General features: G+C 39.9%; 1 protein-coding gene across 4 annotated transcripts in view; it reads right to left on the bottom strand.

Annotated features, from left to right (window-relative positions):
- Window positions 1-24,863, bottom strand: part of RALGPS1 (Ral GEF with PH domain and SH3 binding motif 1) — a 71,521-nt gene that overhangs the window by 1,000 nt on the left and 45,658 nt on the right. Inside the window, exons 10-18 of one of the 4 annotated variants that reach the window (XM_054393586.1) lie at window positions 16,524-16,591; window positions 7,773-7,899; window positions 6,688-6,839; window positions 5,412-5,463; window positions 5,029-5,109; window positions 2,117-2,222; window positions 1,108-1,200; window position 1,049; window positions 832-912 (exon numbers count right to left, since the gene is read on the bottom strand). In XM_054393586.1, the coding sequence (XP_054249561.1) occupies window positions 832-912; window position 1,049; window positions 1,108-1,200; window positions 2,117-2,222; window positions 5,029-5,109; window positions 5,412-5,463; window positions 6,688-6,839; window positions 7,773-7,899; window positions 16,524-16,591 (761 nt within the window). Of the gene's footprint in view, window positions 1-831; window positions 938-1,048; window positions 1,050-1,107; window positions 1,201-2,116; window positions 2,223-5,028; window positions 5,110-5,411; window positions 5,464-6,687; window positions 6,840-7,772; window positions 7,900-16,523; window positions 16,592-24,863 lie in introns of all 4 variants that reach the window. The other 3 variants (XM_054393585.1, XM_054393587.1, XM_054393588.1) reach the window with 3 other exon arrangements.

A 24,863-nucleotide genomic window follows, 5' to 3' on the forward strand; every position in this document is an offset into this window, starting at 1 on the left:
GCTAAGGGGAGTGTATAGGCAGAAGCCAAACTGCAGCCACAGAAAAGAGCACTTAGGTCACATCTAATTTACTCCTGGTTAGTGCTAAACTTCTTATGAATGGTTTTGGTATTTGTGAACTTAGTTTTCTTCTAAATCCCTTTGCAGGTTTCCTCTGTGCCTTTTTATTGTTTCTTGCAATCAATACCTTGTGCATTTTAGTCAACACCCAAGAAATGCACTTTGGACTGTAAATACAAATCCATGTCCAGCAGCAAAGTTGAAAATGTGAAATAAAGGAAGTATTAAATCTTTAACCACTCCAAGAGCAAAGTTAACTCTGGGGGCTTTCTGCTCTTTTGAAGTTTAATCAAGGTGGAAGAGCTATGACACTTCAAAATTAAGTATTAAAAAGTAATTAGTAATTACTTAAAAGGTTTTTTTTTTGGCAAATGGTTGGATGTTTGAAGACTTTTCATGATACTTCAATTGGCCTCTGTGAATGAAGATTTGATATTGACCAATTTTAAGAAAGCTGTTCAGAAACTTGGGAGATCAGAGTGTGCAGGCACAGGGACATGCAGGAATCTCATATTGGTTGGGCAGCTTCTCCAAAACTTACAGTAACTGTCAAGATGCAGCACTGCCCCTGTGGGCAGCACAGCATACTGTGGAAATAAATTCAATTTCATTTGTACTCTTCCTTGAAAATTCCATACTGCAAATCTCCCTCTTCTGTCTTTCAAATGAGTGTCACTGCAAGTTCTCTAACCTACAAACTCATTAACAGAGATGAATCTACTCCCTGTCACAGAAATAGAACACAGACAATGTCCATCCTGCAACATCTACCTTTGTCAGGGTTATTTAGCTGGAAAATATCAGGATGCTCAGGGTCGTCAGGCAGCGCCACCATCCAGCCCACAATGGAGACTTTTTTGCCAGGTGTAGATTTATACTGGAAGAGACAAATCATTAACAGCTCAGATTGCAGCAGGGATTCACTTTTGACTGTAAATGTTATGCAAGCACATGGCTTAGCCTGGAATGGCAGATGCACTTCTGACACCCTTCCAGAACTGCTTATGAACGTGTATTTTTTGGTCTTAGAACAAATTTAAAGCTTACGTGTTTTCTTTCAGTGCCTCTTAAAGATTTTGCTCCAAAGTACAGGAGAGTTGATCCTGAAAGCATAACCCAGTATCTAGTCCATGAGGAGAGCTGAATGAGAAAGGAAAACAGTAGGAAAACCTCTACATATCTCCAACATTTCAGAAAGCTATTCACAAGCAATTCCAAGTGCTACCAAAGTTAATTTCAGAAGCAAGGAATGGAGAGTTAGAGTGTCTCCTGGTGTAAATCAGCCCAGATACTTAAATCTGGCTAGCAGCCTGGGAATACAATTCATCTTATTTGGGTATCTCATAAAACTAGCAGGACTGATGGTTTCATACCAAAGCAGTGTGCTGCCTTCTAATGGACAGATCTTAGACTTTAGCATTTGATCAGGAACATTTATTGAGATGGTATCTCTGCAATTCTTCAAATCTGAACAGTAGGGCTGCACATAAAAAGTATAAATGAACTCTAAAGAAAACAAAACACCAAATGCATAGGGACCAGAACCATGTGACACCTGTGAATTCAGGTTAAGTATCTCTGCAATTCTTCAAATCTGAACAGTAGGGCTGCACATGAAAAGTATAAATGAACTCTAAAGGAAACAAAACACCAAATGCATAGGGACCAGAACCATGTGACACCTGTGAATTCAGGTTAAGTATGGACTCTGCCATGATTTTTGTGCCCTGTAGCCTTCTCATTTCATCATGCTACTGAATTTCTGCCCTCACAGAAATCTGCTGCTTTACAGAGCTGCTTTACCCTTGCTTTGCTGTCACAACCTAGGAAGGACTTTACTTGCAAATGCAGGGAGAAGCAAACCTGCTGTAAATCAAATGCCATACAAAGGTTACAACCTTGCTATAACCCACTCCAACTCTGAACAGCATACTACCTAATAACAAGGAACACTGGTTTGTGTGGTGTCAGGCTGCAGCTTTAATTTAATCTTGGGAATGAAAGCAGCTGGTACTGAATTAGAATCATAAGGGGAGTTAGAATTAAAATCACTTACAGTAGGTTTCTTGCCTTCTTTGAGCAATGTTTTTCTTCTTAAGGGCCCTTCCATGGTAATGACTCCTGTAGAACTACCTAATGTACAGCTGCAGGCCCCTGTTGGGCTGGAGAGACAAAACACTGCCATAGGTACTTGAGCAGCCAAAAAAGGACAAGAAGCAAGCAATACAATTTAGCTCTAAATATATTTTTCCTTACATATGTTGTATCATCTGACACTTGACACTGTGATATGTACTTTCCAGACCTAGGTATCAAATAGGAACCAGGATCTTTGAAAAAATAGCAAATCAATGTAAGTTTCTACTCTGGAGGCTTAGACATGAAAAAATAAACCAGAATAACTGCTGAGGCTCAAAGCCAAAGAGAAAACAGGCTATTTGTTGTCTCATTCTGGTAAGTCACACAAATTATCTGGAGGTCTGGAAACTTATGGCTTAAAATTTTGGCAATAAGACCTCCTATAAAAGTAATTCCATCTTAAAATAATCTTTAGGTATCAAAAAGAATGCAGGAGATTACTGTGGCTTGTAAGAAAAAAAAGCTGAAAAAACAAGATAATAATGCCAAATAATTGATTGCAGTGATTAAAATATTTATTTTCCCTTTCCCAGGATGAATATAGAACTTCCCACATACAACAGTGAAAAAGTGCTGTAACTGAAAGAACCCAAGCACAGGCTAAGTTAGAAATGTAAACAGCCATTAAGAACATAACAACCAAAGAGTGATTGGTAGGTGCTGATCTCTCAGAATTACCTGCTGCTCTCTTCATCTCCATGTGATCTCAGCCCTGATATTCTTATAAATATAAGGGACAATGAAGTTCACCAGAGCCAACTGGTGAGAACAGCCCTGAAGAAAGGGACTTGGGGGTGCTGGTGGATGAGAAGCTCAACATGAGCCACCAGTGTGCACTTGCAGCCCAGAAAGCCAACCACATCCTGGGCTGCATCAAGACAAGCATAGCCAGCAGGTCGAGGGAGGTGATTTTTCCCCTTCTACTCCACTCTGGTGAGACCCCACCTGGAGTACTGCATCCAATTCTGGAGCCCCTTTTACAGGAAGGATCTGCAGGTGCTGGAAGGTGTCCAGAGAAGGGCCATGAGGATGATCAGAGGGCTGGAGCACCTCTCCTATGAGGACAGACTGAAAGAGTTGGGGCTGTTCAGTCTGGAGAACAGAAGGCTCTGAGGAGACCTTATTGTGGCCTTCCAGTATCTGAAGGGGGCTACAAGAAAGCTGGGAAGGGACTTTTTAGGATGTCAGGTAGCAATATGACTAGGGGGAATGGAGCAAAACTAGAAGTGGGTAGATTCAGACTGGATGTTAGGAAGAAGTTTTACACCATGAGGGTGGTGAGACACCGGAACAGGTTGCCCAGGGAGGTGGCAGAAGCCTCATCCCTGAAGGTTTTTGCAGCCAGGCTGGATGTGGCTCTGAGCAACCTGCTGTAGTGTGAGGTGTCCCTGCCCATGGCAGGGGGGTTGGAACTAGGTGATTCTTGAGGTCCCTTCCAACCCTAACAATTCTATGATCTGTGAACTAAATCATGTCAAGTAATGAATACAAGGAGAAGGGCATGTCTGTGGTCTACCACTCAGCTGTGCAGCCTGAAGATGTCATATAAACACACGCTGGTGGAAGGGATGCACACAGCCACACCGCCCATGCCAGAGCAGCGTTTCAAACTGGCTGGTGCATCTTCTTCCAGTAAATGGAATTCCTGATCTGTGCTGACCTGTAGTGTTGTCAGCTCTAGTTTTCTGATAGAAGCAGTAGAAAGTTCCAGAAAAGGAAGAATGAACACAAGCATTAGAATTACCTGACAGTAGATAAGAAATGTGTTTTAGGATGTAGTTGTTCTTTGTGAATTTAATAGGCTTTTCACATTTGTATCTTCTTGTATAATTCTACTTGTATAGCTTTTTGAAACAAATCTACCATGGATGTGTTCAGAATATTTTCCAGAAGCAGGTATAAGAGCTGAAATACTGTTCCAAAATGGATTCCTTTACTCATTTATAAATATGCATTTTAAATCCTGCTTAACTTCTAACTTGTGCTGCTCTCAGATGTTACTGCTCAAGGAAAACACTGTACTTAACATCTGCACATTGTATCAACATTCTTGCAATGGCTGAAGCAAACTGTTTTATACAAAATGAGAACTGACTGGATTTCAACTCCAACTAAATCTCAGTACTTGCAGAATACTGTTTCAGGGCCCTGTTTTCTGTACTGTTCATACACACTTCTTCACTTCCCACTACCACAGCATTTATCAAGTCCAGGTCAGGTATGGATGCAATGAGTTTTATCCCTCTAACTATACACAATTCTGCACATTACATCTCTTTGGCCTGTAAATGAATTACCTCTTTCTGAGAAGTCCATGTCTCAGTAACTAGCAACACTGGGAGTGCCTGCTACATAAAGCATTGCAGATGTTCCCTCTCTGAGTTAGAGTCCAAGGTAACACCTTTATACCCTATAAAATCAATTTATCATATAGCCATCTGAAACAAACAGGTGCTATGGGCAGCTCTCCTGTAAACCAGGAAATAAAGTTCTGGAGAAACGGTCAAGAGGATATCCTTCTAATGTCATTATTTGTCACAGAAGGCAAACATGGCCTTCAAGACAAGCCTGCTCCTGTAATGCCATAAACCCCAAAGTAAACACTAGTTTTCTGCCACGTGGCAGGCAAATATAAACTGAACTTTATCTGGGTGGGCCATAGCCCTGCTTTAGCAGGGATTTTTACAAGCAGGAGGGGGAAGACTCCCATGAGCTGCTATGGTCATACAAGAATGCTTTGGGACACGAAATACATTACGCTAGGAAAGCGTAGAGACCCAGATGGAAGTTTAGCATCACAGACTGAGCAAGGCAGACCCTGAACTGTACCTGTAGACACAGCTTCGACTCCTAGGAGAATTCCGGATCGGTACCCTCCAGTTAGGCCCCAGCGTGGCATATAAACGACCCCTGTTTGTGAATGCAAATATCTGATGAGGGAAATTCTAGTCTGAGACTTCCAACAGTTAGGGTTTGGTAAACATGACAGAGAGAGTTCCCAATCTTTTCAGGTCCTTGGGAAGAAAACCACAATAACTTTACAGTGCTGTATTTCAAAAGTTTTGCCCCCCTTTTTGGTTTTTTTTTCCCTAACTACTCAATGATTTGATAAAAGTAACTTGATTTAGGGCTTACCTATGTTAGGGATCATTCATGAATGTCTTAGCTAAGTCTGTAGAGTGCTCAGTGAGTGTACATGAAGTCTAACTCACCTTTCAAGCCCTGACGGCAGCTCCTCACTAAATTCTGAGCTTTCACTGCTATCTAGAAAGAGAGTAGTACAGAGAAGGAGTGAGAAAACCACCCAAGGGAAAATACAAAGCCAGTGTATGTGGATCACCAGCATTATCTTGATACAGTACCATGGAAATTGCTTGCTCAAATCATGTTTCGAAGTTGAAGCCTTTATAGAGTTCATGGTAAAATCTAAAATTGAAAGAACCTTCCCATTTATGACATCTCAGTGATGAATGAAGCATTTACTGCTGTGCTTAAATACCAGACATCCACATGTTACTTCATTCTACTGCTTCTCCTTCCAAAGCTGAGCACTTCAGGAAGACAAAATCCACTTACTTTGTAAGGCAATATTTCTACCCCAAAATCTGTCAGTCAGTTACAGTTAACAGACTAGTTAACAGTTAGCATTGTTTGTTTTCAACAAGGAAGCACACCTGTATCACAGGCTATGGCAGCTGTGTACTGCTGCTAGGAGCCACAACAAATCAACATGATGGTATTCACAATGACAGTCCCTACTTCTCCAAACCCATGAATGATTTGTCCCTTCTTCCCTGGCACAGCTATTTAGCTCACAATTTTAATATGCTCAGGACTAATCTTTTAATGCTCAGAAGTTCAGAGATCAACTTGGTGTCAAACTCTTCTTGATCAAGTAACCTGGTATCCTTCACAGCCTGTTTACTACTCCAGAAACAGCTTGAGTCACTTAAAAGGTGGCTTTCTCTTGCTAAGAATGCAGGTTCTCCATCACTTTTTAATTACAATAATTATTTTATTAATTATATTGCCATAATGTAATTGTCATGACATCCTCATTCACAAGTTAATGTTAGGTTTATTTTGAAGTCCCAATACAGCACAGCTAAACCACTTTCCCATCTTCTAAAGCTGTTAAACTGAAGTTTTCTTTCTGAAAAGGTGGCTTTCAAAATATAGATCCACTTTTCAGCAGCACTTTTTTTTCAGCTGACAGGCACTCTGTGTGACATACAGAGCACATACAAAGAGCACACACAAAATCCCTTCATGCCATTTTTACCAAAACCACCAGTAGGTAACCGTGGAAAGCTGAGATAAGGTTGACTCAGCAGCTGAGCAGCAGTTCTGATCTACTTTCTTCTATGAAAGGGGCCAGTCTTTGCACAGGAGCTAGCATCCCTAATTCCCTACTGCTGGCTAGCTCAGTGAGTTTCCAGAGCACCAGGACAGGAAAGCAATGCCATCAGCTCCCCACCCAGACTCTACCTATGGAGAGGCCGTTGGTGAAGAGCGAGCTGAGCGGGTGGCTGCGGGCTGGGCTGTGTGACTCCAGGACGCTGTCATCCAGGAGATGGCGTGGCTTCTCCGTCGGGAACGTTGCACTTTTGCTCTCCACCACGCTGAACTGACACATCATGCTGGAAAATCAGAGAGAGAAAAATGCAAAATCCTCTGATGTCATCTAATAGCAGCCCGTGGCTCCTGATATTTCCACTCAGACTTCACCTTATCACTAGGTCGTGAAGTAGCAGGCAACTAAAGGGCACTGCTCACACTCTCCCTCTGCTGTGCATATGCTCCCTGACTACCAAAACAAGTTTCAGAGTTTAGTGGTCTTTGCAAGCAACAATTATTAAATTTCTATACAGGGGAAGTTTTTAAGCTTTTTGATTCCTCTCTTATAACACCCTGGGTGAAGGCAAAGGTAGAAAAACAGAAGAAGCAGATCCCAGCTAAGCCCCTGCTTCACAGTGCATCACTAACACAGCAACAGTCTATGACCATCCAGGGACAAGCCATGTGAACTTCTTTTTCCATCACCAGTTAACTGTGAAACTTGGTGTCAGTGCTGAAACTGGCAGATATGGAAACCTTAACTGAGGAGCAGATGCTCTCACTTGGCTGTGTAAATCATAGAGAAGAATGTTTCTAATCCATATATTACACCCTGGTAAAATAGTGCAAAAGGTCACAACTTTCCTCAATGATCAGGTGTGCCAAGCTGCCAGTAAGCTTCCTTAGATGTACTATCAAGATGTTAAAAAAACCTCCAAAAAACAAAAGAAAAAAAAAAATCAGTTATGCACACCAGGACTCCACAGACCAAAGTGCACACACAGCTTTCAAGTACTGCCAATGTCTGGCACTAGCAGAGAATACAGCCAGCAGAAATAACAAAATGTCAAGAGAAAACCTAGAGAATGCACAGTAAAGCCTGAAGCACTCTTGCAATACACGAAATGGCAGGGACAAATACCAGAGTGCTCTCAAATACCAGAATGCTCTGCTGCTATCTTAAACCCTTGTGGTGCATGAAATTGCCTGAATGTGAGACAGCCTGGAGTACTCACTTGTTTCCCAGGCTGTGGCTCTTCCTGTGCCTTGGTACAGGAGGTGTAGGTAGACTTGCTGCTACTGAGGCATCAGGACATGTGGGTCTCCTGCTGAATTTCATCATTGCTGACACATCAGATGGACCTAAAAGACAGAGATCATTGAACACTGAACTTATGCAAAACCCAAAGATGTCATGGGCTGGTTAAGATGAATTGTTCCAGATCATCAAAAGGCTCCATTTCTGAAGAACTGTTTCTTGTGCATTAGGCTTACACCATCCATTTCTGTTATAAATTCATCTCTATACTCTTGAACTGTCTGGAAGTAATTTTTAAAACAGCTTTGCACATACTCTTAACAATGAATTCCTACAAAAAGTCTTGGCACCCTTACAACAGCTGGATGTGCCAAAGTGTAATATAGAGAGCCATAAAGTCAGTTTGTACTTCGGGTGTGAGCAGGAATGCTCACACATGTTTTGAATTTTGTTCACAACTCCATGTTGTGAATACACTGTAAACAATCTGCTCATACTGACTCACAGCTTGAGCATGTAAGAGAAAGCAGGGGCTTTTCATGTGTCTAATGGCCAGACAGATGGATTACTTCTCAATCATCTATGAGCTCTAAAGTGTCTCACTGCAATTATTCTTCCTCTCATTTTACAGATTTTATGAGGCCTCAAGGAAAACATGGACAAGCTGTTCTTGTTGCAGTTCCTTGACGCTCTTTGCAAAAGGCTGGCAGTAAACTCTGCAATATAGTGGAGAACACCATGGCCTATCACCATCCTCAGGGAATGCAAGGCTATTCTTGGCTTCACAATATACAGTTGAGATTCCATCCAGTTGTGGCACTAGTGCTTGTAACAGAAGTAAGAACAGTGGTCATGAAAGTGGCAGTCTGCCCTGTAACTATCTCCAGACGTAGTACAACCCAGGTAGCTGTGAAAAACTTCTCCCTACTTACAGGAACCACTTTGTGGAGGTTCAAGCATTCTTAGCTTAGTCAGTTTCTGGCCTCTAACCTGAAACCACCCCTTACCAGACTGACAGAGACAGAAACTGTGCTATATGAAAACCCACATACAACTATCATCAGAATCCTTACAAAAAATTAAGAGATGTTGTCTACCAACAAAAATCATTCTTTCAGAGTTTTCACTCTTCACTCCTTTGGGTTGTTGGTTTTTTTTGTGGGTTTTTTTTTGTTTGTTTGGGGGTTTTTTTGGTGTCTTTTTGTTTGTTTTTTAATTTTCCCTTGGAAATTAGGTTCCAATTTAGGAAGCATGGAGTGAAATTTGCACTAATATGAATACAACACAAAAATATTTACAGATTCATCATTACAACTATACTTTAGCAAGAGATTTTATTACCTGGACAGCTTCAGGAAAGAAAAAGGTTGTTACAAAACCCCTGAAACAAATGATGTAATGTATCTAAAAGGACTGCATATCCCAGGTTGAAAACGAAGACTACAGAATGAGATTTCAGTTCAGGTTAAAACACTGCCTGGCTAAAGAGAGAGATGCCAAGGGCAATGGGATTTGTGGAAATGGGTATAGGAGCCTTGCAATATAAGCCAACAGTTCCAGCCTGGCTTCCTTGCTATTATACATGGCAATCACAACTGCTTTCATCAGTCCTGTGAAAGGAGGTAGTGGACTTACTCTCATTCCTAGTTAAGTCTCTTTAGTGAAGATTCTGATGACATAAACCAGAATGCTATGTGGAATAAAGTGAAGACAGAAGGATCAGCTGTGCTGGCATTACTTTGTCTGAAGTGGCCATTTTCTATGCTTTTCTGCACTGTCTTTATCTTCAAGGCAAGAGAAGGAAATAGAGTTTGGCTTTGTGAACCCTGTGCTAAGAGAAAAAGAATCTGAGCTTAAAAATCTTTACAAAGTCTTTGCATCTGTTCTGCTGTCAAACGTCCATGAAGAAGACCTGTGAAGTTCAGAGCTCTCAATAGATGTCAGGACCTCTGCTGCAGGCTACACTCAGTTCAGCAAGAATTGTGGGGTGCAGAGGATGTCAGCATATGTTATGGGGCACAGGGGAGATGACCTCATTTCTGTAAAGGGGTAAGAGATGAGACCGCCTGTGCCAAGAAGGATGCCAAAGAGGGTAAATGGTGAGATACCGATGAAAAGTGCATGGACCAAGGGATGTTTATGGACATACCAGACTGCTGAGCAATTAGCTGGGGAAGCCATGCCTGATATTGCTGATAATAAAATTCCAATATTTAAATTCACTTGAGACTGAGTTATTTTGCCCCCTTTTTTTTTTTCTTCCAATAAGTGAAGTCATCTGCTACTGCTAACTCTCCTCTTTACTCTCCTGGCTCCACTCCTAGTGCATACTGTTACCATGATTGCTATTCTGTTATTTTGCCTTTCATGGAGACAAAGCACTCTTAGCAGGATTTTCCAGTCAGCTGGCATGAACAAGGGTTAGTTTGGTTTTCATTATTTCTCAGCATCATTTTCAAGACTATGCTGACATGCACAAAACTAATGTATAAAAATATTAAAACATTATTAAGAATTTGTTTGCGTTAGGGAACGCGAGACAACTTCATCAGAGCGAGCCGAGTGCTGCTCAGAGATCTGTGGCAAGAACATTTGGAAAAGTTTACACATATCCCAAAGGATCTCACTGTTTTTTCCTTTGCATAATTTTTCCATGAATAATCCTTCAAATGTTATAAATGAATGTTACTTTTGCAATCCTTCAGTAGAACATGTGAACGTTTACAGTCTCCAGAGCTTTTCAAAGAAGCAGCAGGGTGAAGGAGTTACAGTTCAGATTTTTTTTTTTTCTCCAGTAAAAATCTATCAATAAACCAACTCTAGGCATCCAAACAGAAAACTGACAATCAGTTGCATGTTATATGCTGAAAAATGGAGCAATTTTTCAGGAAGGTATAACAGTCTCAACTATTGACTATGCTTTGGTGAGCAGCTAAGAAGTAAAACTAATACTTACCAGCTCTGTTTCTAAAACTCAATAAAGACATTCCAAGCCACAGACTCTCTAGTTAAATCTTTGCTGTAAATTTTTACTGTTCTGTTGCCATTGTAACCAAAGTCAGTGGGTGATAATTAAAACTTTCAAATAGAAAGACCTACTTACAAAACACACAGCAAAGAACTTAAGACTTTTTTTGTGCACAGAACCAAGAATGATGCAAAAAAAAAAATTAAATCTAGAATGATGGCTATTGTGAAAGCATTGCTTCAGTTTTTGGGAGTATTGCTTTATTATTCAACCAAAGGCTATCAACGCATACAGAATGCAAAAGACCTGTTTGTTACGGCTGCTTCTCAGACAAGAGTAAACCAAGAACAAGAATCAGAGTCTTTGGCTACCCCTCTGTGTGCACTTCCCCAACTCCCCAAAATTTCAACCCCTCAAAAAAAAAAAAAAAAAAAAAAAAGGTGTATTTCTGTCTGACAAATTGAAGTCTGACTGCTCTCTCTGGAAACAGCATGCAAAGGGCTGTTGCTGCAGAGGCCAGAAAGATGATTTTGGTTATTGAATGAAAGCACTCTTTTTTTTTTTTTTTTCCCCAAAAGGATTTTGAACTAATACCGTGCTCTGGGAGTAAAGGGAACATAAAACAGATTTTGTATTTCTGCCACATGATCCCTGTTGCTGTAATTACTGCCCTATTATAATCTCCACCTCCATTCTAACAGCAAAAGGTACAGATATATTTATAAAAAGTAATTTGGAAGCCTCTGATGGAGTCTTTGATGTATGTTCAGATTTGCATTAAGGAAATCCCCTAATTTAAAGGTGAATGCCAAAAGCATGGTTTTCAGTAAGGGAATAAACACTGACACGTAGGTCAACCTTTTGTAAAGTCTGTCATAACAGCACTTATGAAAATGAGAACTTTCAAACACATAAGCATATTAACTTCTACTTTTTCTTCCCATAAATTTAAGTACAAGAGTGAATCATGCTGTTGTTATCTCAAGGTCCCTTAGTGGGCAAGTAGAGCTTAGACAGGCACAGCTCCATTCACTCTGTCTCCCTCCACTGCTGGGTCAGTCTTCCTGGACCATTCAGTTCTGGCTTACTCTTCATCAATGAAGTGACGTGGACACAGAGGGAAGTTTGTTGATGTTAATATAAGAAGTGTCAAAATGTACAAATGGACCCTAGGGGAGCCTGCCCAGTATCTCCAAGAGCAGCACTGTAGAAATACATTAACAATGTAGTGAAAGATGAAAATGCAGTACAGGCAAGATCACAAAATTAATACAGTTAGCAAGGACAATAGCAAGCCAGACAAGTGCACTAGAAACTTGTGGCACTCTTGCCTGTGCCACTCTATCAAGATCTAATACAACCAACCATTATTTCTCATGTACTTCTGACTGCACAGTAAGCACACTTGAGTGAATTTCCTTCAAACGCTTCCTAAATAGAAGTGATACTTTCAATTTCAAGTGCTACTTCTATAGAATCACTAATTGTCAGCATTTATGTTACTTATGCTGCACCAGGGGAAATGTGCAAACCCCTGACTTATGCTTCAGCAAAAACAATGAGTTTCTTGCAGCTGAATCTGCAGGGTAGTGCATGAGCCTGGATGACATCCGTGCTGGAAGTGAAGACATTGTTAGAGCATAGCTGCAGGAAAACTCTGCAGCTGGGGTTCAACAAAATACATTAACCATTCCATCAACAAAATAACTTCTTGCAGAAATTGTTTCAGGTGACTGCTCTGAAGAAAGACAATAGATTGATAGATAGATAAGATAGAATAGCTAGATAGATAGATAGATAAAAAAATAACCCCAGCAGAAAAGCCTTTAGCTGTTTTGTATGTTCTTAATATTCTGAGGGACTATCATCTTGGTAGTTAAAATAAGCATCAGTAGCCATTAAAAAGACTTGTTTGGCAAGGAAGTCATAGAAAGTAATAGAAAGTGTTGAAGTTAAAAACTTAGCATGATCACTCTCTTTGATAACTCTGTATGTGCTTTGACAGAATATTCTTCTACGATTTCTGTGAAGCTTTGCTCTGCTAAGGAAAAAAACCCCACAGCACATGAATTCTGGCTGGATTTAGTGGTTACTAATAACATGTGAATCCCACACATTTGTCTGGTAATAATTGCTTTCAAAAGTACTCAAATGGGTTGTAAAAAATTCTAGGGAAAGTATCACAGAGGAAGAGACTGGAAGTGTTTGAAACAAAAGAGCAAAGTTTTCTGGATGTGGCTGTAAACTTCCGTGAAGAAAACTTCCCTTTCTACCTTAAGTGCAGCATAAGAAAAGCAGACACTGTGCACATGAAGCAATAACCAAGCACTTGCAGGAGGATTAGACAATCCTCATATCCACAGAGTGATTGGCTGCTAAAGCACTTAGCACAAACTATTTATTAGTTACCAAAGCAACCAGTAAAACAAAGCACAAAAGTAAATGTCAAACTCGGTGTTTACATGGAAAACGACTGCGTGGGGGTTTTTTATTCTGAAAAGCTGGGACTGCTGTACAGTGTAGTACAGCTACTACCAGAAGGTTACAAATGTGCAAACAACCCAGTCCTCCTTCCTTCCCAGTCTACATTTTCAGTTTCTACGTATCACATACTTACATCCAACAGATCTACTGCTTCTAAGAAATTAAAATGACTATTAAAAGTTCTTTAGCAGCTCTCATAGTGGAATGGGCACAGCAAACTGGGCTGAAATTTACCCCAGTAACAAAAACATGGAATACACCTGTTTCAGATTAATTACTCCAGATTCCTGGTAGGGTGGGGATCACAAAACCTTTGATCTACTTATTCTCCTCTTGAGAATTCTACCAACAACTACTTGGAAAAAAAAAAAAGGGGGGGGGGGGGGAAGAAGGGCTGAGGGTCCACCCCTGACTACTGCATAATGAAACCCCCAAAATAAGGGCTGCCCATAGCTGAGGCCTGACTTTTGCTAAAAAGGACTTGTAAAAGTTAACTTAAACAAAGGGGTTCATTAAAATTACAGAATCATGGAGATCACTCTTTGATCACTTAGTACTGGATCTAATTTTCTGGGTATGGTAATTATTTGAACATTATTTTCTCTTTTTATATTGTTGTCAAGACAGGATAAACACGGTATGTACCTGTAACCATTTTTCTATTCTGGTCTGCACTTTGCTCTGAACTTTTCTACAGAACATTCAGATGTTGAAGAACAAGCATCAAATTTTCTAGACTGAGCTATGCTTGGTGTGCAATTCAAAGGAACTTTAGCTGCCTAGAAGGTTACCTTATGTACCATATATATTACAGACATTTTTTCTTTTGTTCTAGGAAAATGTATTGAGTTCCAAAACAATCTAATAGCTGTACCATAAATGCTGGGTACATCCTAGCCAACACTGCAGGAACACAGATGGCTTTTACAGCTAATTCAACTGGAAACTGTGAACAGTTAGCATACTATAAGCTCTCCAGCTACTTTCTCTCTCTCCCTCTCAAACCATAGCAGGGCAGAATGAACAGACTTAAGCTGCTGCCAAGGAAGTTGTGTGAATCACACAGTTCCTGAAAGCATACAATTAAGCTGGTTAAAGCTCCTTTTTAAATGCTACTTGCAGGAGACAAGAAGCTCTGCAGCGTTATGGAAGGCATGAAATCTTCCTGTGAAAGCACTATTCACAATTATATATGCATTTGGTAATTAAATGAGACCATCTTAGCCACTAATATACAAAACATAGCTTGTTGTGAGACATTCACTTTAATCAGATGTCTGCCTCCTTTTGAATTTACTGGAAAACCAGCTGGCAACCAAAATGGAAAATGGACACATGGTTTTCTCCAGTTCTTTGCAAATAGAAATATTGAAGAATTTAACTGCTTTTATTGAGCCTCATGCTCATAAAGATACTTTAAGGGGAAAAAAAGAAACCCACAGTGTCTCTGGCTAAAGTAAACTGTTAATCTTCTTCTGAAAGAGAGAAACCTGAATTGGGTAGAAGATAAAGTCACGATGCTTGGAAGGAAAATCCATTTCCAACATTAACACAAGTACTTGTACTTTAGGACATGAAGACAACACTGCATTTAAGTCTGTCATAGGATTTCAGAATTATTCCCATGATATTCAGCCTTTTGTCCTTATTTGGAAATACAAGGAAACCTATACAAAGGCAGAATGTCACCTGCAAAACTCTACCAGCCTTACTGCCATTAGTAACATAGTAAATTTCTTGACTATCCAGAGAACTGCTGACTGTCCTTATGGGCCAAAACAGTTTATTCTACCTTAAAATTATTATATTTAGACTCCTATGCCTTAAACTGTTGACTGGGACACCAAACTACAGCTTGAAATATTCTGGGACCATCGCTTACCAGTATAGCTTGCTGACTGCAGTGGATTTACTCCTGGCAAACAATAGCTGACATGGAAATAATCTCAAACTATCATTTGAATCCCAATAAAGTTGCCTTTAATACCTTTGAATGTGTTATTTTTAACTCTCCATGGTCAAGTTTCATTACTGATATGTGGCTATTGGAATTATTCAGGACTAACATGGCTATATTTCTACTTATTAATGTTGTGAAATAAACAATAAATTATTGCCTTCATGCTTAGTTAAAATTCAGTTTGAATTCATGCTAGCTTACTTAGCTAACCTTCTCCAGGAATTCATGTGTTTTTATTTAAATAAAGTACACTGGATTCCCTTAGTAGCATTTTTGCAGCCACACAGGTGCAAGACACTGAAAAATTCATGTGGGTGTTACAAACTGTTGGTGGCAGGCATTGCCCTGGCAGTAAGTGAGAACTCTCCAGCTGAGCTGAGCAAGAAATGCAGCAGTCCATGAGCCTGTCAAGCTTTTGAAGGAAACGCTACCAGAAGAATGGAGCAATAAAAACGATTCAAGACTGGGTTTCTATCGTCATATTAATTCTCACTTTGAATACAGCAAGACTACAGAGCATGTAGGGGCACTGTGACTCAGAGAGGAAGTTCACAGCAACACTACTGGGAATACTGGTCCCTTAGGAGACTCTGATACGGTAACAAGGTTAGTTAGACTTGGTATCAATACTGACAACTTGGCAGCTTGCACTGGTCAATTCCAGGGAGTAATTTTAGAAGTATTGTACTATAGCTGAGTTTTTAATCTCAGCAGAGGAAAAGTCCAATAGGTTTTATGCTACCTATGTGAAACCCACAAATAAAACATCTTAAAAATTATCCCCTCTTCCCTCAAGGTAATCCTGTTCTCCCCAAAGGCAAATAAAAGCACATCCCTCCTTTACAATCTCTGCAAATTAAGTCTTACTTCTGAATTCTAATTCTGTTCATTCATTTAGGCTCCATGGATTTTTTCTGCCTAGTCAAATGAAAGCTGGTATGTATGTAATCAGTCTTGTTGTGTGGGCTGTAATTTGTTAGTGGAAGAACCTCCAAGGGCGAGTGTCATAAAAGAACAGTGCTGACCCAAGTACAAGCTGGGTATGTAGACATGTGCAGTAAAAATCAGATCTTTTACAACCCTCAGAGGAGTGGTGCTCTGGATCAAGGATGTTCTGAAACTGGGCATATGCACGGAAAAGGATCAATTCTCTGACAGTCTTTAGAAGATCTCTGCAGCTGCAACAAAAGCCCATATTGGAAACTGATTAATTCTCCAAAGCTCTGATATAAAATGGGGGTTTCCACATACTTCTCTAGATAACTGCTGTAATTAAAACTATTTCCTTATGTAAATTTTCTAATTAAATTTTATACCTGCAAGATCTTCTTTGGAGGAAACCAGTCGAGGAGAGCTGTTACCTGGCTCAATTCTTAACGATAACCTGGGGAAAAAAAAGTTTTTAGAGAAATTAACAACAACAAAACAATTCTCGATAGAAGTTGAAAGAAACCGAAGAAAGCCATTATTTGGGCAGTGGTAAGCAGAAGTTTTGCTTTATTGGAAGTGTAGTTATTTATTTTGTTATGTAACAAAACAGTACTTTTTTTTTTTTTAAAGCAATGACTACCTGTTAGAGCTAAGAAAGAAATTGTGAAGTCTATGAAAACAGAAGTGAATATTGGTATTGCATACTCCCTATCAGTTTAAAATCTTAGGTTCCTATAGTCTTTTACCTGAAAAAAAAAACAAACCAACTTCCAGAAGTTAGTAAATTTAGATATAAACACAACAGCAAAGATCTTGTTTCTTCTGTGCATGAAAAGTGAATTCATATTGTTACCATGTGGACATGTGCACTCAGAAACTGAGAAATATTAGTCACTAGGATTCACAGAACAGGAGCATAAGTGGCTAAAGTGACCAATACTTTATAGTCAAAGAAGATAATTGGAAGAAAGTTGTAATATTATATGCACCACTGCCTCACTCCATGTGTTTTATGCACTCACTGGTGCCTTATCTTGGCACTCCATCATATCTTGATCTTCCAGTGCACTTGACTTCTTCCACCTCTCAAGTTTATGCCCTCTTAACTTGACATTCATGGGTCCTTTGTTCCGTACCAGTTCAACAAAAAAAGTATGGAAAGCTACATTGTTAAGTAAATGTTAATGGAACAGGCATAAACCCAAAGGAAGTAACTGCTGGCATTGCACAGCATACAACACACTTGGGAAGGTTTCAGGCTAGAGGCTGCAGCACTGCTGTACACAAACACCAGTGCAAGTCATATAAACTTGGGATGAAAGCAAGCAAAGGGGTGGGGAGAGAAACTTAGGGCAGCACTTCAACAAGGCTCAGCTATCACTTTCCTTCCTACCTTGTCTTTCCTTTGCACAGAAATTTACAGGGAATAACTCCCAGTCCATTCTCCACAGTATTCAAACACTGACAACTATGTTTTAGCTTCAAGTTAGTCAACAAACCCACGTCCCTTTTTCATGTTTTGTAATTGCTATTCTTCCAACAGTACTAGATCCTTTCAGCTATCCAAAGTAATGTAATTCAAGTAGGTAATGACTCATTCCTCTCCAGACTGTCTTTTCTTTCTGTCAACATGATTTCCATGACCAGGAAGTGGCAACATGCCTCTCCTAGAAGCCAACAATGAGGAAGTTTTAAGAACAGAACTCAGTTCTCTCTGTGCGTATGTGTATACACACCAATTCAAATGCTTATTGTATGGGAATTGCTCTCAGTATGAAAAAATGGCAACAACCTTTATAAAGTCTTTCCCTGTAAACAGGGCCCTACTGTGTGAATTTATCTTCCATGCCTGTAGAAATGTTGCCCTTGCATCCCTTGCACCGTAGTTCCTCCTTTGTTCATTTTTAAGGCTGATCTCTTCCTCACTATGTTAGAGATTTATTGTTCCCATGCTGTGAGCTTGATTTTTGTGAGAAAGATGTTTCAAAAAAAATCTTGTTGGTTTTAAGGATCTCTTGCAGAACTGTGCTATTTACACATATTGAGAAATTTGAGTGTTAAGCTCATGAATACTGGGTTAGCTCACACTTGATGAACTAAGGTCCTTATGCAAAACAGAACACTCATTTCAACTTGTTTCACATATCAGCTGCTCTCCAAACAGAAGCAGACAACCCTTCTCCTGCTAACCCATCACTGTTCCACAACTGCTGATTTTTTCCTTCCATTTCTGTCTGTACAAGGGAGCTGTTATCTATCCTTTCCCACATGGGATAACTTCATGCTTTAGTTTCTGCCAGCTTCCAGGAACTCATCTCTGATGCTCTTTCCTTATCCTGTTATCAAATAAATTACTCATTTTTATTAGTCCCCTGTGGCTACAGCCACAATTTATTTGGTCACTGTGGAAACATTTGTCTAACAACCCATTGCAAAAAGAGAAGTGCAGTTCAGCCCACATGAGCAAACAGCTTCTTGCTTTTACAGTGGTGTGATTCGTAATGCACTCCTGGAAATTTCCTGCTTCGTTAGACCAGAAGGAGTTTATGTATATGTAAGGATTACAGAGTGGCCTCTTATTCCTAAGTGTGCTCATTAAGCAGTCTGTCATTTCAGGTAACTATTTACAAATGTTTTTCAGAGCAAGTGTGGCAGGACTACCTTGTGTGCCTGAGGAGGCCACCTCCCTGGGCAGGCTGTTTCAGTGCCTCACCAGGCTCTTTCTAACTTCTTTACTGTTGAGAGGGGGTGAGGCGTTGGAACAGGCTGCCCAGGGAGGTGTGGGTTGGACTAGATGATCTTTCAAGGTCCCTTCCAGCCCCAAACATTCTGTGATTCTGTGTGTTGAAACAGCCATCCCTGGAGTGTCTAAGAAGCTGTAGAAGTGGTGCTTCAGGATATAGTTTAGTGGTCATGGTACTTGGGTTATGATTGGACTCAATGATCTTAAAAGTCTTTTCCAGCGTTAGTGATTTCTATGAAATAACTTATCCAACTTCACAGCTTTTATCAGCTTAATTAGCTCACTATGTACCAAGCTCCAAGACCCAGCAGAACTCTCACGTGTTTGAAAACAGTCCAGGTGGAATACTGCTTACTAGTATGTACATAAGGGGAAGTGCCATGATCTACAGTCAGATTTAAGCAGGAGCATTCTCAAACCCTCTTTAGTAACCAAAACATCTGATGAAAGCAAGTAAGATCAACTTGCATGCAACTACATGTACAATACTACTTTTGTCTTTCTGTTTAAAACTACTCTTGTAAAGAAGAAAAGGGGAAGATAACAGCAGAAATTAAGACCTAACATGTTTATGCTTCTAAAATTTTAGAAAGAGGCATGGTATCAATCTACAATGCAGGAAGCACCTGTGATGTGTGTTGCATGTGTTGCACTTCAAAGTTCACTGACAGAGCAACAAGTGAGTCTTCAGTGCTATAAGGTGAGTTTACATCATTCTGGTCATCTCCAGAAAATGGCAAGTTAGAGAATGTTGTTTATCTCTTTGGTTATATTAAAGTACATTCTGAAGTCTTAGCCTTTGCTAAATCTCTGACAGTCTGGTCATTGACTTCAGCAACACTAGAATTTGGCAATGTTTTCAAAATATCAAAAAATGCAATTTAGCTATGCAACTTCAGAAAATACAGGATGTACTAAAGAGCCTGAGTTTTAGTAAATATAAAATACTCATGCTGACATGTTTAAAAAAATATTTCAAATAAACTGTGAGAAAAGAGAATATATTCTGACAATGAGATGTCATTCCTGTACCATCTTCTCTCCTCTCCTCTCCCCTGCAGAAGGCTGCAAACAAATCAAAACTGTTTTTATTTAAAAGAAGAGATACTGACAACGAGTACAGTTTCAACCAGTCTTGGCTTGTTTGTCACCACCCAAATTAATCTTTGCAGTTCCTCTGACACTGTGTTTTCCATTGAGCAGCACAGGTTACATGCATGCACACGCATGCTCATCTGCTTTCTCTGTGCTACATGTGCCAGCAGCATGAGCAATGCCTCCCAAATAGCACTCAGAGCCAGAATCTTTGGCCCCTCAGAGGCTTTGTGTGATACTATCAATAGGTCTGTGCAGACCTCAGACTAACAGTGAAGCCTGCTTCATGCCTTTGACAACAATTCGCAGTAAAGAGGGAATACAGCTGCCTGGGAGGTCTATTTAAGATGGACTCTGGCCAAGCTTCACTGTTATGAGTACTAATATTTTAAGCACCTGCCATACAATTCCTGTTACCATAAGACTAAAATCAGTATGTTGCAGCTGGACCTTTTATAGTGCCACCACAGTCAGGAGTAGGTACAATGTTTTAATTGCCTATTAATTTCTCTTGGATGCTTTCCCACAGCATCATGTTTATCTGAATCTAAACAGGAATAGATTTTTCTGTAAATCACCTTACTGGTATATTGGAATATCAGTGCCTTGCCCAATATGCTCTGAAGTACTGAACTGATAGATAGCAGATACAGAATAGGATTCCAATCCTGATTGTCCCATCCAGATAATATGATAATACAGATACTAAGCCTTCAGACTGGCTTTACTAAAAGTACAACTGGAGAATACCAAGGCCAATGTAGACCAAAACCAGTGGAGAATACCAGACCTGACCTAATGATACAAAAACGTCAGCCAAAAAATTTGCTCTGGAACCACTGTGTAGCATGGCAGGTTAGGAAAGGATGTGGCACGGTGCCAGAACACTTGGTTAGTGCTGTCTAGCTCAGGGAAAACTGCATACCTGGGGATGAGCACTCTCCTCAGATCACTCCTGGAGGAGGAAGAAGATTCTGCAACAGCTGCTTCACAGTCTCTGAAGCCCACTGTCTGCCAGTGATGCCCTGAGATAACAATATTTACTGATACTTTTTGGGTATAACTGGAAGGAATACTGATGCTTCAGGTCCTATTTCTGCCCACTGACTTTTCTCACTAGTGAATGTTACAATCTGTCAGCCTCTGCAGAGAACAGCATATGGGCTGAGCAAAAAAGACCTATTATTTTTAGGATATGACATCACTGTCAGGGGTTTGCTGGAGTGTTTCTACTTGCTGACAAGCACGAACCTAAAGCAAGCAATTGGACTGGCACAAAAATTGCAGAGAAAAGCTTTGTTTATATAAAGTGGCTGCCAAATTTTCCTTTTCAATGTAACTGAGGTTCTCATTTGGAGAAATGTGTGTTGGGGTCCAGCCAATACATTTTAGGGCAACTATCTAAAAGCTTCTTTCCCTGACAGCCTGGTACTGAGATAGTTCTGTTCTCCCTGCCAAAGGTCAAGCATACATCTCTTTGGAGTACACTAATGCTGTTCCTGGCTCAAAAAGAGCAGTCACTGGAAAAGAGAAAGAGAGAGGAGATTCTTTCCCACTATAAAAACTTAGCACTCTTTTCCTTTTTAAGGCTTACAGTTTCTTCTGGCATGGGACCAGAAAATGCTATGAAACTGAAGATCCATTAGGGAAAACTGAGAGGAAAATGTGAAATCAAATATCCAAGACAAAATTCAAAAACTTCCTATCATACAAAGACAGAAGAGGATTAGGAGTTCTCTTGAAGGACAGATGTGATGGGTTTTGATCAGTACAAACTTTAATTTAAAGCTTTATTCTGACGCAACAAACATGGCAGAAAGAGGCCGAAATTCTCCAATGTATATAATCTGTAGCAACTTTACTATGCTTATATCTTTCCATGTTTTTGATATCTTTCCATGTTTTTAATACCTTGTGACTGGAGTTTTGCCTTGCCATAGTGAATCCTAGAAAGAAAACTGCTGATTTTGACTGAAATATTCTCACAAATAACTTAATCACAAGTACTATATGATCTTTAAAATACATCACATACCTTCCAGCAAGGCTGCTTTAAAATTTAAACTGGAATTACTTATGCTTTTTCCAAATATTATGTTATAGTGTCATACTTACAGAAACCACTTGTTTAATCTATTTTTCCTAAGAAATTACAGTTCATGAAAGCTACTGCAAATAAAATGTTAACACTGCTGTATCATCAGGAAACTCCATCTAAAAATCAAATTAAACAACATGACCAGTTTCTTGAATCCAATCCAGGGGCTATAGAGCCTATATGAACTACAAGTCTTTGCCATTACCAGTTACTATGCAGGTTTATTTTTTCTCTCTGTGATGTTAAAGTATGGGTGTGGAAAGTGAGTCACAATGACCATTTGCTAAACTTAAACATGAAGATTTATCACAGAATGGCTTAGGTTGGAAAGGACCTTAGAGATCATCTACTCCAACCTCCCTGACATCAGCAAGGATGCCTCTCAATCAGATTCAGCTGCTCAAGGCCTCATCCAATCTGGCCTTGAACACCCCCCAAGGAGGAGGCATCCACAACCTCCCTGAGCAACCATTCCAGAGCCTCAACACCCTTGTATTGAAGAACATCTTCCTAAGGTTCAGTCTAACCCTACTCTCCATCAACTTAAAACCACTCCCTCTTGTCCTATCACTAGACACCCTCGTGAAAAGTCCCTCTCCAGCTTTCCTGTAGGAGTAGGATCCCTTCAGGTATTGGAAGGCAGCTATAAGGTCCCCCTGGAATCTTCTCTTCTCTAGGCTGAACAACCCCAGCTTCTTCAGAGCAGAGGTGTTGCAGCTCTTGGATCATCTTTGTGGCCCTCCTCTGGACTCGCTCTGACAGCTCTGGGCCCTTCCTATGATTTAGATCTCAGACTGTCCTTAACACACGTCTTGGACTGCCTGACCTTTTAAAAAGGCTGCATGCGTGTTGATGTTCACTGTGCATCTGCTGCACAATGCCTGTTTGTAAAACCTATGCACTGTCCTGAGACAGAGAAAAGGAAGCACATACGTATTCCATCAGCAGTACTCTGGCAGGAATTCTAATTCCATGAAGCAGATAAATTTTGCTACGAAAACACCACACACATTCTTTTTATCTAAGTAACTTTCCTACAGAAATATGACTATCCTTAGTATCTGTGATCAACCAGGCACAAAAACATAAACCTATCAAGCCACAGCCACTTTCGCAGTGAACTTTCCAATGCTAGTTCAACTTCTTTTCCTGAAGTTTACTTTAAACAAGAGGACAAATTCTGGACGTTTTCTATTTCAAGTATGTCTTGATAGTACTTAGAGAAGTTCCAAAAAGAATACCTTGTCTGAATGGTTGTACTTTTAGACTTACTCTCTCAGGAAAAGCAAAGTTCCACACACATTTATCACAAGAACCCACACTGACAGACGTGGCTGAGGAATAGTGCTGTACGCACGGTGGCCTGAACTGGAGCTAAAGGTAATGAATTATCATCAACTGCAGTTATGCTCAAAATCAAAAAGACAAATTGCTTGACTCATGCTATGCTCAAACAAGTGGGGTTTTGTCTCTGTTGTGCTCTGAACTTTTTTTCCTGAACTGCCCCAGTAGGACTTTGCATATGTATGCCAGTAACATCAGCTGTAACCGCAGAGAAATGTAGACTGGTTAGGGTAGGTCTTTCTCGTGCCTGTATGTACATGTCCCTACACTGGTGACACGCAGGCTTCTGATTCACTAAGTCTGTTCCTCTTTTCACAAACACTATCTGTTAGCCTTCACTTCATTAACTGATCAAGTTTCAACTTACAATGATCTAATTATTTGTCTCACTACTCCAATTAAGAGGCCGTTTCAGAATTCCATTACTCTGATAGTTAGGAACCAGATTCCCAACATTCAGGTTCTACATCTTTGCGTTTGTTTATCCTTGTCCTACCATTACAATTTAAATTGCTCTCTACCCTCCCCAGTTTCTGCCAGTTGTGTTTCTACATAATGATTCTATTACCTAAACTTCTCCTTTTCTAGGCTAAAGCCAAACCTAGTTAAGCCTGGTGTTACAAGACAGACTTCATTCACCTGATTGCAGCAGTATTTTTCTAAACCCACTCTAAGCATGGATGAGCTGTGTACAGTACTCCACATAAGGTCTCACCAGGTCCTTTTGAAGCATTACTAAAAATTTTAATAGAATTTTTGACAGAGGGTAGGGATGAGTTTGTCTGTTCAGGGCTGTATCTCATTTCTGACAGACAACTACCAATTAACACCATAAATTATTGTTAGAACAAACACGTAACATTTAGATTTTTGTGTCACTACCATTTCAGTCATGAGACCATCTGACATTTGTGACATCCAAATCATCTGCTGCTTCAACAAACATTTCCAAAACTGGTTCATTAGCATATGGTCTAAGTGCACAAATTCTGAGACCAAGTGCTTAATTGAAGTGTTTAATAAAGCTGGTTACAAGATCGGTTTTAATGAAGTTCATTAGCAGCTTTGCTCTCCCAAACATATTCTAAAATCTTCCATACCAACATCATATCTGTTTGCCTTGAATACTTTTAATTCTGTTCACCTAAATAGAGGTAGTATATTTGTCAATAGCTGGTTAGATACCATTGCACCTACCTTGGTCGAGTTATTTAAAACCTTGGCTGCTAGACTTACGATTTAATGTGCTAGCTCTTTCCAAATCATGGCCAAGGATTATAACCTCCTTTAATTGGAGCTCATTCACACATTCACCAATGTGCTCCATGGTGTCTATTTCACACCACTGTGTGGGTTAGCTCTTCTCCATCTTTTTTTGTAAGCATTTCTCTGACATGCTTAAAACCCCCAAATAGTCAGGTTTATAATTTAAGTATTGAAAGTATT

This window comes from Indicator indicator, chromosome 28 (genome assembly GCF_027791375.1).
Source record: "Indicator indicator isolate 239-I01 chromosome 28, UM_Iind_1.1, whole genome shotgun sequence".
NCBI classification, from domain to species: Eukaryota; Metazoa; Chordata; class Aves; order Piciformes; family Indicatoridae; genus Indicator; species Indicator indicator.